We start from the raw sequence: 16,567 nt of genomic DNA on the forward strand, positions 1-16,567 counted from the left end.
AACCACTGCTTGCAAAGCAGGAATAAGTCTCTCCGTTGCACGGAAATATAATCTTCTCCAAAGCATGTTCTCTTTGCAGATCAATCTTGACTGATCTGCTTTTGAAAGATTTAGAGATTAGTTGAGGCCATGAATCATCATCAGATGAGTTGATTATCTAATGACATTCTGTTTGATGGATTACTGACAGAAAGAAAGACTGGGTTAGGGATGGCCTGGCTATTAAAACACAGCTCCCCAGAGCCGTAAATGCCTGAGGCAAGGTCATTCTAGCTTCTGTGGATGTTTATACCAGAGAGGAGAACATTCTTCTCAAGGGTCTAATGCTGTGCCTTATTGGATTGGGGGGGGGGGAATAGCCAATACACAAGAGGTGTGCCAGAGACTACTTTGGGAAGTACCAATAGAACATCTCACTCAATGGCATTGATAGAACCTGGGAAAGTTTTTAAGGCTGTGAAATAAATATCATCAATAGCTATCTGTACCATCTGGAAACAACTGGGTACATCATAGTTTCAACAAGCTTTGTTGAGAAAGTTCTTGCCTTTAGTGTTGGTTCATAAACCTATGCTTGGTTGTCCCTGTATTGTTTTCAAATTGATTTTATCTGCTTTAAATGATACGTCTGTAAATCACCTTGGGGCATATATGTGGAAGGTGTTTCACAAACAATAGCCCCACCCACCTGGGAGTAAGCCCCATTTAATTCAGTTGGACTTATTTCTGAGTAGGTGTGATTAGAGGTACACTACTGGTTTCACCATTTCTTTGGAGGGAGGGGTAGTCTTGCTGAAGAGGTGATCAAATTAACTTTTCTTTCTTTCTTTCTTTTTAAAAGAATATATGTCCTGCAGCAATGGAGCCCTAGCCTTCAAAGGCCTAGGTCGGTAATAAGGAAAGTTCACAAAATGTTGAGGCTATTTGAACAGTCTTGCCCTCTGGTGATATAGAGGGGAAAGTTTAGCTACTACAAAGACATTCTTACAATAGAAAAGGGTTAGAAATGGAGATTGATAAGAATGTGAAGTGAACTCATCACTAATGACATCACAGGCACCAATTCCAAACCATGACATAGCAAGCTCACAACCACATCTCAGAATAGATTGGCAGGTGAGGGGTGAGCTATTTTCAGCAAGGAAACATTCCAAGTTCAGCATTAGGGAAACTATCACGTTCTACAAGGTATGAACTACCTTGAGGAAAAATACATTTATCGGTAGTTTCTTTGCAAGAAATAACAACTATATTATTATTATTATTATTATTATTATTATTATTATTATTATTAGATATTTGGGAATGACACAATCAATCTTGACTTTAAATAAACTCTGTGGGAGCCTGGAACTGAGGGCTGAATCCCAAACAAACATATTTTTCTTTATCTAAATATAATTGCATGAGAAACAGAGTTGGCATTCTATTCCCATGGCAGTTCCCAGCTCCCTTTGACCATTTGTGACCATGTGGTTCATTTTATGCATCCATTAAAATGAGATGGTAAGCAGAACCTACTGGGGGACTGGATAGAAAATATGGTGCAGTATTTTATGGGGATCTAGTGGGCAAACAGCATTTTCTGAAAACAGAAGCATAATGGCGAGAGGTTCTTAGAGAAGCCTGTGGACAGAAGAGGAGGAGGGGGAGGAGGAGGAGGAGTTTGGACTTGATATCCCGCCTTTCACTCCCCTTAAGGAGTCTCAAAGCAGCTAACAATCTCCTTTCCCTTCCTCCCCCACAACAAACACTCTGTGAGGTGAGTGGGGCTGAGAGACTTCAGAGAAGTGTGACTAGCCCAAGGTCACCCAGCAGCTGCATGTGGAGGAGCGGAGACGCGAACCCGGTTCACCAGATCACGAGTCCACTGCTCTTAACCACTACACCACACTGAAATCTGAGCAGTGTGGGGTTTAGCTCTTGGCTTTTACAGTAGAAGATGAATCTGTACAAGCCAGTGTGTACTGATATCCCACCCCCAAAAAGAGGTGTGCAGAAGTCTAGTGAAACACCTTTGAAGGATACGAGGCAAAAAATGGTTCCTAAAGTCTGCCTTCCAGTAGGATGCTGGCCTGGAGAACTAAGGAGCCCAGCAGAACAAAAGCTACTGGAGAAGTTTTTGCTTATGCATGGACTGTTGATACAGCAAACTGTCAAAGCTGCCACAGGGATGCTATACAGGTACCTGCATTCACTGACAGATGATGAGTGTGTTTTTAATTTAGTGAGATGACTGCACTTTGACTTCTGGCTGGTCCATGATCAGTCCTGTCTTCGTCTGCTTATACTTACATTGGGGTTGTTCTGCAGTGCTTGTATCTGACCTTGTAGCACATTTTAGGAGTTGGTTGCTTTTAACCCATCCTGCTTATTCTCAGACTTTAAGGCATTATAGTTGCCTCCTCCCTGCAGTTCTCTGTTTGGCTGAATGTGGTACTTCTTCCAACCTTTTCCTCAATTGAGAAGACTGTTGAAACAAATGGGATACTATGCGGAAACTATAGCTTTTGTGGGGGGGGGGGAGTCTGGTAGAGGTCCGTGTTGCCTCCTCAAATCATTTCTATTTTACAGTCACTTAAGCTGCAACTTGTGGGATGCGGGTGGCGCTGTGGGTTAAACCACAGAGCCTAGGACTTGCTGATCAGAAGGTTGGTGGTTCGAATCCCTGCGACGGGGTGAACTCGTCTCTGCTCCTGCCAACCTAGCAGTTTGAAAGCATGCCAGTGCAAGTAGATAAATAGGTATCGCTCCAGTGGGAAGGTAAACGACGTTTCCATGTGCTGCTCTGCTGCTCTGGTTTGCCAGAAGCGGCTTAGTCATGCTGGCCACATGACCCGGAAGCTGTACGCCTGCTCCCTCGGCCAGTAAAGTGAGATGGGCGCGGCAACCGCAGAGTCGGTCACGACTGGACCTAATGGTCAGAGACCCCTTTACCTTTAAGCTGCAACTCTAACCTCAGGTACCTAAGTGATGCCCATTGGATTCAATGGGACTTACTGCTGAGCGGACCTGGTTAGGATTGTGCTGTTAGCCAGTGTCTGCCCTCCTCTGAATAGAAATATATATATTGTTCTGGTTATAAGCTTTCGTGTGCATGCACACTGAAACAGAAGTCACCAGACCCTTATATGTAGTGGGAGGGTGGGGTGGGGTTTTCCTCGGGTTTACCATACCCATTGAGTTAATCACCCATTTCCTACTACCCTTCTGAGAAAAACCCCACCCCACCCTCCCACTATATGTCCAACCTTTCGGAAGTTTGTCCTGAGTGTGTTCCTGAAAATAAAATATACATCTTCCATAAATGAAGGAGGTATGACAACTGCACAATGTTCATAAGCTATAACAAATCTTGCAAGTCTTTTATTAAGCAATTTCATGTTTAGCTCTTGCAGATCCCCAACAATGAAAACCATGGTAAAGTATGCTTTTAACACCTTGGAGAATGGAACAAACCTTGGAAAACCTTGGAGGGTCTCTGCAAGTTTCTGCCTGCTGAGTACTTCCACCATTTAACCATGAAAGCAAGCTTTAAAGAAGTAGAATATAAACAAAAGTTTGTGTGTGGGGTGGAGGGTAATGAACAAAATCTAGCTAAGAAGAGGAATAATACTTAGAAGAGGAATAATACATTATACTATTCAACAATAAGCTGAATTCAACAATAAGATGAATTAGCAGGATTTGTTAACATTGCACGAGAGGAAGAAAAGCTAATCATTGTATAAATAAATCAGCTTATGAGAATTTGATGAGTGTCCCTTATTAACAATTCATTGTTTTCCATACTAAATTAAACAGCATGAAATAATGAATGGATTTGCTTTCAACCTGAACTTAAGTGAGTTAAGCATTCTCTCTTAGTGTGAAAATCTCAAAAACAGATGTGGCAGACGAACAATTGCACACAATTGAAAGGTACCTTCCAAGTCAGCAGGAGCTGAACACAGAATGTTCACTTACGTTTCAAATCAATATATTGAAGTAGCAAAAGCAACTCGTCCCCCCAAAATCCATTTGTGGACTTCCGAAAGAGCTTGTTACCTGCTGCTTAACTTCTGCACCCACAGTGTGGATTCAAAGAAGCAGAAGTAGAAGTCATTGTCCACTAAGGTTTAAACACTTCCCAAATCTTTTTTATGTTTTGCTCCCAAAACGCAGCTCAACAAATATCAGGTTGGTGCTGATGGGCTTCTTTAGCACTGCCTCCCTCTGCTAAATGCACATATGGTGTGCGCATTCTATATGGCACAGTGAGTTTCTCTGAGCATTGGCAACAGGTCCAGGCACAATCAAGCTCCAATAGCTAGTCCAGAAAACTGACAAGTTTGATTTTTCAGTTTCTGTACCATGCTGTGTTATTTGAGTCTATTCTGTCTCCAGGTTGCTTGGAGCACCACCTGGCATGGAGATCTAAGAACATGGGAATATGGTTTATATGGTTTATACTGAGGCAGACCATTGATCCACAAGATCAGTATTGTCTGCCATGGATGGCAAGCAGGTCTCAAGGATTTCTGACAAGGGCCTCTCCCAGAAGGGACTGAACCTGGGACCTTCTGCATGAAAAGCAGATGCTCTACCAATGAGTTAGCGCTGTTTTCATAGCCTGACATAGCCTTCCTGATACTGTCTCTTGTTTCTCTGGATGAATGAGAGAGGGATAGGTGAGTGTGTCCCAAAACTAGCCTGTTGCGCTCTTAACAGTTATTTATTTATTCATTCATTCATTGAATTTATATCCTGCACCATCCTCCAAAGGAGCCCAGGTTGGTAAATATGTCAATAGTGAAACAATACAATTGGAACTTCTAAATAGAGCTCAACGTCGAGCCTACCAAGTGGCAATAGCGACGGCGAAGAAGACTTTCTTCGCCGCCTCTATTGCATCTGCAGAAAACAGCAGCAGGAGACTTTTTCAGGTGGTTCACAATTTAGCACAACCACCTGCGACATCGGGGCCCAGTACGGGCCACATGATCTCCTGCAATGATTTTGCAAAGTTTTTTGCAGATAAAATCGCTCAGATTCGGGAAGAAGTAGACTCCACCGTGGGAGCAGGGCGGCCACGATGGCCAATTATCGCCCAGTCTCAAATCTTCCATTCTTGGGCAAGGTGATTGAGCGAGTGGTTGCTGAACAACTCCAGGCACGCCTGGAAGAAGCGGACCATTTGGATCCCTTCCAGTCGGGATTCAGGCCTCATCATAGGACTGAAACTGCCTTGGTCTCACTGGTTGATGATCTCCGGCGGGACAAAGGTGAGAGCTGTTTCCTAGTTCTGCTGGATCTCTCAGAGGCGTTTGATACCATCGACCATAACATCCTTCTGGACCATCTTGAGGGGCTGGGAGCTGGGGGCACTGACATACAGTGGTTCCGCTCCTTCCTCCTGGGCCGTGTTCAGAAAGTGGTGGTGGGGGATGAGTGTTCAGACCCCTGGGTTCTCACTTGTGGGGTGCCTCAGGGTTCTGTCCTCTCCCCCATGCTTTTCAACATTTACATGCAGCCACTGGGAGAGATCATCAGGAGGTTTGGGCTGGGTGTTCATCAGTATGTGGATGATACCCAGCTCTACCTCTCTTTTAAATCAGAACCAGTGAAGGCGGTGAAGGTCCTGTGTGAGTGTCTGGAGGCGGTTGGAGGATGGATGGCGGCTAACAGATTGAGGTCGAATCCTGACAAGACAGAAGTACTGTTTTGGGGGGACAGGAGGCGGGCAGGTGTGGAGGATTCCCTGGTCCTGAATGGGGTAACTGTGCCCCTGAAGGACCAGGTGCGCAGCCTGGGAGTCATTTTGGACTCACAGCTCTCCATGGAGGCACAGGTCAAATCTGTATCCAGGGCAGCTGTTTACCAGCTCCATCTGGTACGTAGGCTGAGACCCTATCTGCCTGCGGACTGTCTCGCCAGAGTGGTGCATGCTCTGGTTATCTCCCGCTTGGACTACTGCAATGTGCTCTATGTGGGGCTACCTTTGAAGGTGACCCGGAAACTACAACTAATCCAGAATGCGGCAGCTAGACTGATGACTGGGAGCGGCCGCCGAGACAATATAACACCGGTCTTGAAAGACCTACATTGGCTCCCAGTACATTTCCGAGCACAATTTAAAGTGTTGGTGCTGACCTTTAAAGCCCTAAACGGCCTCGGTCCAGTATACCTGAAGGAGTGTCTCCACCCCTGTTGTTCTGCCCGGACACTGAGGTCCAGCTCCGAGGGCCTTCTGGCGGTTCCCTCACTGCGAGAGGCCAAGTTACAGGGAACTAGGGCGCCCACCCTGTGGAACGCCCTCCCATCAGATGACATTCAGAAGACATCTGAAGGCAGCCCTGTTTAGGGAAGTTTTTAATATGTGACATTTTAGTGTATTTTTCATCTTTGTTGGAAGCCACCCAGACTGGCTGGGGAAACCCAGCCAGATGGGCGGGGTACAAATAATAAATTATTATTATTATTATTATTATTATTATTATTATTATTATTAAATAAGAGCCCAAAACTCCTAAAAGCAATCACTAATGATTTCGCAGTGACCAGGGACAGAACTTTCAATCATCAAATGCCTGGGTAAACTGGACTGTTTTAATTTCTCCTAAAATGTAATAGTGAGGGAGACTTATGCACCTAACTAGGGAGTGAATTCCACAAATGAGGGGCCGCCACTGAGAAGGTCCTGTCATGGCTCACCTCCATCCAATGGAGACACCACCTCCCTACCACCAACAGAGTTTCCTATGCCGATCATAAGGCCCAAGATGCTTGGTATTGGGAAGGGCACTATTTTAGATTACTTGGATCCCAAACCATATAGGGTGACATTTTCATTTGTTGCTCCACCCACTTTTGCCTCTGGCCCCTCCTACCACTGGCATGTGACCTTGGAAGGTAGCCCAGAAGAGAACGTTTCCCTCAGGTGGAAAAAGCTCCCGCATTTAAATGCTTAATTACTCTCTTAACACTAGTAATACTAGTCCCACCGTAGAACCTTCCCTATACATTTGCTACTAATGTTTTCTTTTGATTTTTCATACCAGTCCTGTTGGCTGAAAATTGCTCAGCCAGAGCCTATTAATTTTTGGCCTCTTAGGAGATGTTTTAAAATGCAGTTTCAAAACTGACCATCTCCCTGACATCCCACAACAAAACAGCACCAGAATGCATTCATGTGGTTGCTTTATTCTCTTGACTAATTAGACAAAATTTTTTAAAAGGTTAGGCCCTGGTCAGCTAGCAGCTTTGCATGAAGAACAGACTCTACTGTAATGTGTAATTAAAGCAATAATTTCACAGGCACTCAAACAATGGCCAAAACATATGGCACTGAAGTAATTATCCCCCTCCCCTTTTCATAAAAAGCGAGAGACATGTAAAAGCCATGGAACAATCCATGAGCTAAAGGCACACATCCCTTTGATTCAAAGGGTGGAGGATGTTACTGTAGGAAATGTACAGTGGTACCTCGGGTTAAGAACTTAATTCGTTCTGGAGGTCCGTTCTTAACCTGAAACTGTTCTTAACCTGAGGTACCACTTTAGCTAATGGGGCTCCAGCTGCCGCTGCCGCGTGATTTCTGTTCTCATCCTGAAGCAAAGTTCTTAACCTGAGGTACTATTTCCTGGTTAGTGGAGTCTGTAACCGGAGGTAACACTGTATAGGTATCATTGCGATAGTTCCTATGAAATTTTTTAAAAAGAGGAAATAACAAGTGATCTTAAAAGCAGCTGAATCTCTCTCTCTCCCCCCCCCCATTTAGTTTTTAAGAACAGTTTATTAATATTCTACATACCAAAGAAAAACAAGCAAAGAAAAAATTAAAACCTGGAACATTTGGTTACAGCAAACTAAGAGAAAAACAAGCGGATCTTGATTCCTCTCTCCTTACATAAAAATCTCTCCTCCTCTCTCTTCTTCCATCCATTGAACCATGTCCAGGGATTTTTGAACAGCAGGTGATTGGAGATGGGTTGAGGCAGAGCTGGTGAGCTCTGTCATGCTTGCTTGGCAGGAATAGGATCTTGCTTGAGGTCCAACTAATGCATAGAAGTCAACAGCACAGTAGCTGCCTGAACAGAAAACAGCAGAGTGGCTGCCCTGCTTGGGAATCTGTTTGTGGACAGTACTTTTTTGCTCCTTTCATGCTAGTTCTATCTTGGAAAATCATTGCAAATTCATTGGGAGCTGACTGTGTGAACAACTGCAATCTGAAGCGGTGATAACATTTTCAAGTGGCTTCCATACTACTGAGATTACACTACCTGTAAAAAGACAATTGCCCCAATTTGTTTTCTACCTGTCTTTTGTAGGCATAGTGCTTTTCAATTCCTGGAAGTGTCTCTGGGCTCCTCCAGATGAGCTGTTTATTGAGTGTTTATCCTAATTTACTTACGCAAAACCTATGCAGAGGTTAGAGTGTGCATTTGGTCTATACTGAGCATTTATCCTGATTTGTTTGTGGGAAGTTTATATGACAACTGTAATCCACTTTAATTGCACAAACCTGTGTTTGAATATGTCCTCCAAAAGTCTGGAGACAATCTCAGTTATTTGGCTGTTGCTATTATCCCATAGCTGTCAACTTACAGATTTGAAAATAAGGGAGCAGCAGCCTTGAAAATAAGGGAGCAGCAGCCAAAATAAGGGACCTGCAGCCTTACCTGTTCCAGGCACTCCAGTCTTCCTGTCCTCCTGCAGTCTGGTCAAACTCATGCTGGTAGCTTCGAGAACACTGTCCAACCAACTTTGTAACCAGAGGTTCAACTGAATAGAATCTGAATCACATGCACCACAAGACCTATGCAGCCTCAACTTAAGATGGCTCCCCAGCCTGGCTTTGCACTGCAAAGTTTGAAGCAGCACGTGCAACAAAATGGCGTCCAGCATTCAAAAAACCCCTTAGCTTGCATTAACTAGCCACACACAAGGCATGCAAGCTCCACCCCCCAGTCGTTCTTAGACTTCTTAATGGGTGAGCAACACAGCCAAGCAACACAGTTGGAGCCTTCCTCCTCCCTGGCCGGCAGGGAGGGAGGGAGAGGAGCTGCTTCCTTTGAAAGTTAAGGGACATCATTTAAGGGACATTTAAGGGACATCCATCAATAAGGGACAGCAGTGGGACATGGCGCTGGAATAAGGGACTGTCCCTTCAAATAAGGGACACTTGACAGCTATGTACTATCCTAGAAACTGTCCTGTCTACTTGTCTTCATTCACCAACCATTTTGGGTTAGAATGCAGTACCCCAGGGGTAGGTACACACTAGTGAGCTCTCATACCGTCTTATCCATGCAACGTTCACAAAAGTGAAAAGCATTTCCGATCAGCAAAACTGAAAAAAAGTGAAGAAATGCCTTTGTAAGAGAGGCAGGGAACTCAAATTGTAAAGAGAATTTTTCATTTACTGTACTTTTGAAACTGCAAAACACAAAAGCAGTGTTCCTCTGTGCTTCAATATTTGCTGGCAGAGAGATTGAGGAACTGTAATAATGTGTTTTTCTCCAGCCCACCTGCCCTATGAGGTATTATGCCAAGGAAACAGGCACCATAAGGAAGAATGAGGAAAAAAAATCAGAGTAAATAAATGCTGGTTTTGATCAGGTGTACCTTTATGCTGTATTGGGGTTTTTTATGGTTTAGATCCATTTTAGTAAGCAATGGGTGTAAAGATGACTAATTCTCAGTTATGGATGTAAATGGGAAATTGTGTAAAGGACAGGGGTGGAGGAGAGATTAGATTCAGTTTGCATTTAAAGATGGACTTGCCTAATTTGCACTTTTGTGGGAAAAGATGCAAACTGCAATGCAGCAACCCTTAAAAACTGGCTCTTCTCCAAATTTTTCAGTGCACTTCTCTGGTGTCTCTCTCTGGCTCTTGGAGTGCCACACCCCTCACCGGCCACGCTTTGCACCCTCCTTGAGTGTTTCTGATTGGCTGGAATGTGTCCTCAAACTCTGTTAATGTTTGTTGCTTGCCTGGGTGAAAGATGGAGAAGGATGGTGTGTTTGTGTGTGTGTAGAAACTAGCCTACTGCACAAAGGCAACATTGACATTCATTGCTGTTCACTTTTGCCTGTGGCCCTGACTACCACTGACCAGTGGCCCCTGGAAGATTGCCCAGAACTGCATGTGGTCCTCAGGCTGGAAAAGATTTCCTACTCCTGTGTTGTTCTGTGGCTTTCACAAGTTCATTAAACTCTCTGGTTAGGCCTGGAGGAAGAGGAGAAGCTCTTTGGCCATCAGTGCTACACCTGGTTACCAGCTTTGATGTGATGATGGCTAAAACCAATGTGTTTAAACAGGCTTCCTCAACCTTGGCCCTCCAGACGTTTTTGGCCTACAACTCCCATGATCCCTAGCTAGCAGGACCAGTGGTCAGGGATGATGGGAATTGTAGTCTCAAAACATCTGGAGGGCTGAGGTTGAGGAAGCCTGTGTTTAAATCAGTCTCTGCCCCACTCATGGTGAAAGCAGAAGCCTAAGTTCAGCTGTGGGGACCATGCAGGTACTGTTTTTTTTGCTCTATAAAACTCACTTTTTCCCTCCTAAAAAGTAAGGGGAAATGTGTGTGCGTCTTATGGAGCGAATGCAGGCTGCACAGCTATCCCAGAAGCCAGAACAGCAAGAGGGATTGCTGCTTTCACTGCGCAGTGATCCCTCTTGCTGTTCTGGCTTCTGAGATTCAGAATATTTTTTTTCTTGTTTTCCTCCTCCAAAAACTAGGTGCGTCTTATAGAGTGAAAAATACGGTAATCTTCTGGCAAGTTATCCCACATAGTCCATTACCAAAGCTACTTTTGCTTCTCCTCTAGCTGAACTCTTAATACCAAAGAGAGCTAATTGAAGTGCCTGGAGCAATGCTGTGGGGAAGGAAGCTGCAGGAGGGCAAAGGAACCTGTGTGAGTGGCGTGTGTGTGTGTGTGTGTGTGAGAGAGAGAGAGAGGGAGGGAGGGAGGGAGGGAGAGGGAGAGGGAGAGGGAGAGGGAGAGAGCCCTTAGCAACTAAGCACTGCTTGGTCTCTCTCCTCTGCATGGTAATTGGTAATGGACTCATTTCCCCTGTCCTTTCGGACCTTTACAGAGCAGAAGTTCTCTGAGCGCTTTAGCCCTTGAAATTTGAAATGCTACCTTTTGCATGCCTTACGTGGGCGCCGATTCAGTCAAATCCAGCCTTGCAAATCTCTTAGCAGTGACTGGAGTGAATTTAGAAAAGATATTGACAAACGCTTTAGTGTTTTCAGCTAGCAGGAATCACAGTTAAAGTATCGCTTCAAACAGACTTGGTCATAAGTCCCTGGATGTCTGCTGTCTTTCCCTCCTCAGAATTGACTTGTTTTAGTTTAAATTGGTTCGCTAGCAAAGAGAATGAAATGAAGGCTGCTGCTAGGCAGGGGACCTTGAGCACTGTTGAGGCACCGCTTTCCTGCCATCAGCTAAAAGCGGAATGAGATCGGTGGCTCCAGCCAACACTAAATATAACACAGTGCTTGCAATCAGGATCTGGTCCTGTGGCCAAGAGCCTTCAATAATGTTTACCCAGAAGTAAGTGATGATCAGCAGAAATTCCCACAACTTTAATTAGATGTTTCTGCCATTAATTGATTCCTGTTCAGCTTAGCTGCAACATTAATAATTATTGAGTGTTACATTATCACATCCTGCCAACCTAGCAGTTCGAAAGCACGTCAAAGTGCAAGTAGATAAATAGGTACCGCTCCAGTTGGAAGGTAAACGGTGTTTCCGTGTGCTGCTCTGGTTCGCCAGAAGCGGCTTAGTCATGCTGGCCACATGACCCGGAAGCTGTACACCGGCTCCCTCATCCAATAAAGCGAGATGAGTGCCGCAACCCCAGAGTCGGCCATGACTGGACCTAATGGTCAGGGGTCCTTTACCTTTACCTTTTACATTATCACATAATTAGTTAGTTCCTGTTCCTTGTACAGTGGTACCTTGGGTTAAGAACTTACTGTAATTCATTCTGGAGGTCCATTCTTAACTTGAAACTGTTCTTAACCTGAGGTACCACTTTAGCTAACGGGGCCTCCCGCTGCTGCCCAATTTCTGTTCTCATCCTGAAGCAAAGTTCTTAACCCGAGGTACTATTTCTGGGTTAGCGGAATCTGTAACCTGAAGCATCTGTAACCTGATGTACCACTGTATCCAGACGTGTGTGAGAGAGAAAACATTCCTGGAATCTTCTCTGTGTTTTTTGTTTTCATTTACTGAGAAATAGAAGCCTTCGGCTATTAAAAAAAACCAGTAACTAACTCCCATGAGAACAAGAACTGATTTATCAAGAGGCAATTAATTAGCAATTCATCAACAATACTGGGGCTGCACCAAACAGAAAGAATTAGAGGTGAAGAAAACTATTTTTTTTCATAGAAGGATGGGTTTATTTAAAGGCGTGGTAACCCTCAAGAGCCTCAATAGCAATTTGCCAGTCCACATTGGACAGGGTGGCGCTGTAACTGCGCTTTAAGATAACAAAAAATGTCATTAATCATTTCCGGGGGTGGGGAGTGGGGGAGTGGGAGGACAACACAGAAAATTTAAGAATGCAGTGGGCTAGCAGTGATGTGGTCTGGTTCACCCGTAAAAAGTGCATGAGCAACAGATGGCATTTCTAGAGTAAACATCTAATTTGGAAGCAGCTTATATTTTGAAATAGAGCTTTGGAATGTTTTGGCCTAAACAGCAGTTGTTACTGGAGCAAATTTGACCTTAGCCAGATTTGACTTCAGAATTGTAGCTTCTGTACATATGTGTGTGTGGGGGGGGGGGTGTACAGACAAACATATGTACAGCAAGAAGTCTGGGTCCAATGGATAATTTATGTTGTGTGATCTGGGACTCACAGAATTCCTTAGTTATATCAAGACTTATGTGAAAGAGGGCTTTTAGGAAATGAAATATGATGTTTTGTATGCAGGCCAACATTAACCTGGCAGAGCCAAGTGATCTTTAAATGAAAAGAGCTGGGAGGTTTAAGGAGGCTGAGGCAGTTTTCTATGTGCTGCAGCTTTTATGTGTTGCTCTCGGTTGTGATTTTAGTGTGTTATTGCCTTACTATGATGTTATTGTTTTATTGATTGCATGAGCTCCACTGAGAATTTAATTTCATATGTTGTAAATGTCCTTCTATATCCCTTTGGGGCTGAAAAAGCTACCAAGACAGCTTTTATTTAAGTTTATTGATAGGATATCAAATTTTAGTATAATTTAAATAGTAAAGCAATACTAATCAGTGACTAGTCTAGCTTTCCTGGTGGAATTGAGTTATGGAAACTCTGAGAAAACTGCAGGAAAAAAAATATTCAGCACTTGCTGAAACCCAGCCCAGAACATTATAGAAATAGACTCTTCAGAGATCCTTCCATCTTCAGTGCTACTGTTGGTACTAGCATCTAAAGGTCTTTAATTCATGTTGATGGCAGCTGGAGATCTGTTTCATGCATGAGTCTTCTCCCAACCTGGCAATAATCTCTGTAACAGTCTGTGCACACATTGTAGAAACCATATATTGGCGATTTTGACCCCCCCCAAAATGGAGCAACCCTGTTGCTATACACTTCGATTCTGGAGAACCACAGCCTGTTAGACTTGTCAATAATTGCTACAGAGATGCCAATAAATCTAATGATGTTAAAAGCAAGAACTTCTAGATGTACATGCTAGACACATCAGCAATGCATGGCCTCAACCTAGAGAATAGTACCAGCACCACTGCAGTTCAGCAAAGGAAGCCCCTCTGAGCATTCCACCCTCAAATCCCTGCATCTTCCATCTTAAAAACAGCATCATTTTAACCAGAGAAGCTCATAAAGGTGGAAGACGAAATTTTTTGCTGCAAGAATTTAGCATCTCTGTTTTGTTGTGCTGTGCTGAATATATAGTTTGGGTGATTAACTGCATCTTACCAGGATCAAGAACAAATTTGTCTGAAATGCTGTTTGATCATTTCATTTCCCCCCCCTCTCTCTGCTCTAACTTTTTCTGAGGAGTTGTAGTCTGCTGAATTTCCTGAAATGTACAGGGATTTTTGTGTGGGATGACAGATAGGGATGGATGGATCTGTCAGTCTCGGTCTCTCTGTTTCTGAGAGCCAGTGTGGTGCAGTGGTTAGGAGCGGTAGACTGGTAATCTGGGGAACTGGGTTTGTGTCTCCGCTCCTCCACATGCAGCTGCTGGGTGACCTTGGGCTAGTTACACTTCTTTGAAGTCTCTCAGCCCCACTCACCTCACAGAGTGTTTGTTGCGGGGGAGGAAGGGAAAGGAGAATGTTAGCCGCTTTGAGACTCCTTCGGGTAGTGATAAAGCGGGATATCAAATCCAAACTCTTCTTCATTTTCTCCTCCTCCTCATGTCTTCAACCTTAAGTTATTTTCACCGCATTTCTGCATCAGGTCTCTTTTTGTTTGTTTAAGGCCAATTTTTTAAATAAATCAGCATTTTCCCTAATGTTTACATTTTACTTGTAGTTTTGTTGGACTCAGTACAATGCAGCTTCCTGTGTTCCTATATAACATTAATTTGGAACCTTTAAAATTTCCTCATGTATCAATATATAGACTGGTGATATAACATGGATAATTACTCATTTGCTGTTCCTCCTGAATGAATTACTTTGATTAGAAGTCTGCAGATAAAAGCTCTTTTTATAACAACCAGTGTCCCAGATGGTTTGACTGACTGCTTATATTTCTTTGGAGGTTTGAAGAAACAGTCGACATTTTGGAGTCTGCCTGTCTCTTTCAAAAGATAGGGGCTGGTTGGAAGCCTCTGCTATTAGATACAGGGAGGACACTTCTTACAGCGCAAATATCTGAAGACAGCTCCTGCATGCATTTGACTGGAGATGCTTACAGTATAAGCTTCTGTGCCATTGGGAACTCTGACTGATGAGGATTCCCAGTTGTATAGAAGCTCCTATGTGCAGAAGGACTAGAAGGAGTGAATCTTTCTCACCCTTGGTGCTGCTGCTATTTATTCATGTATTTATTATATTTATATACCCCTCTTTCTTCCAAGGTGGTCTACATGGTTGGTGTTATGTACTGAGTTGAATAGAATCCAAAATGCAGCAGTCTGATTGGTCCTAGAACAATAGGATTCATAATGCAGAGGTCTGATTGGTCCTAGAACAATAGGACCCAGAATGCAGCAGTCTGATTGGTCCACAGGAGCCACCCAATCCAGCTCCAGGTGGAAGTGAATCTGCAACCTGATTGGCCTACAGGAGAATCCCGGAATTAGCCAATCATGTGGGGCCCATTGTGTAAATAATGTATATAATGCAGACATTCTGGGAGAACTTCCATTCCTCCTCACCACTATGAGCTGAATAAAGAGCATGAAATCCACTCTCCACTCCGAGTATATATCAGTTCTCCTCCTCTTTTCATTCTCACAACAACCCTGTGAGGTAGGGTAGGCTAAGAGATGGTGATGGGCCCAAGGTCACTGAGGGAGCTTCATGGCTGAATGGGGATTCCAATCCTGGTCTCCCAGGAGGACTCTGCAGCTGAAGATTCCTAGTCTAGGGCCATGGCAAATGGTGGGCTGGCTGCCTGGCACTCTGAACAGGAGCACTACTATTGGGGATAGCACACTGCCACACAGGGAACTCATGCGCACAGAGGAATGCTTGGCATTCAATGTGTGGCATCAGCTGCACAGTGCCAATCATATCGGTGTTGCAGCAGGAGAAACGCTATCCACAGGATGTTACAGATGAGTCTCCTCCGCAATAGAGTCTATTCTGGGAAGGCGGCGAGCTTTTTCTTATAATGCTGGCCTCGTACTGGAGCAGTGGAGCTTTATCATCTTGGCAGCATGCATTCTGCTTTGAACACTGAAGTGCTGGCTCAGTAGGAAAGGAAAAATTGGGTTATGGCACTTGTTACTTGGACTGCATGGCCTTGCTCTTTTCCACTGACTTTCTCCAGATTCTTATGGGAAAAGTAAGGTAAAGGTAAAGGTACCCCTGCCCGTACGGGCCAGTCTTGACAGACTCTGGGGTTGTGCGCCCATCTCACTTAAGAGGCCAGGGGCCAGCGCTGTCCGGAGACACTTCCGGGTCACGTGGCCAGCGTGACATCGCTGCTCTGGCGAGCCAGAGCCGCACACGGAAACGCCGTTTACCTTCCCACTGGTAAGCGGTCCCTATTTATCTACTTGCACCCGGAGGTGCTTTCGAACTGCTAGGTTGGCAGGCGCTGGGACCGAGCAGCGGGAGCGCACCCCGCCGCAGGGATTCGAACCGCCGACCTTTCGATCGGCAAGCCCTAGGCGCTGAGGTTTTACCCACAGCGCCACCTGCGTCCCTGCATGGGAAAAGTACAGGCCTATAAATTACAATCCAGTTAATGAACCTTCGTTTCATTTCCCCGGCTTGTCATTTACATGGAGTGCTGGTGCAAAGCTGCACTAGAGGATGTACCGATTACACAAACTAACCAACAAGAACTTTGAAGCACCCCATTTCAGAAATCCACATTTCTCACCTTCTCAGGCTGCTTCCAAGCTGCCGTTATTTTGCAGATGGGATTAACTTGCAGGCCCACAA

The 16,567-nt window shown here is 44.5% G+C and overlaps 1 protein-coding gene across 1 annotated transcript in view; it reads left to right on the top strand.

Annotated features, from left to right (window-relative positions):
* Positions 1 to 1,922: 1,922 nt before the first annotated feature.
* The window catches only part of KCNAB1 (potassium voltage-gated channel subfamily A regulatory beta subunit 1), a 184,805-nt gene continuing 170,160 nt past the window's right edge, over positions 1,923 to 16,567 (top strand). The window contains exon 1 of the mRNA XM_079978149.1: positions 1,923 to 2,184. Coding sequence (XP_079834275.1) covers positions 1,943 to 2,184 — 242 coding nt within the window. The 5' untranslated portion in view covers positions 1,923 to 1,942. The remainder of the gene's footprint in view (positions 2,185 to 16,567) is intronic.

The sequence above is a fragment of the Podarcis cretensis genome, assembly GCF_951804945.1.
Source record: "Podarcis cretensis genome assembly, chromosome: 5".
NCBI lineage: Eukaryota > Metazoa > Chordata > Lepidosauria > Squamata > Lacertidae > Podarcis > Podarcis cretensis.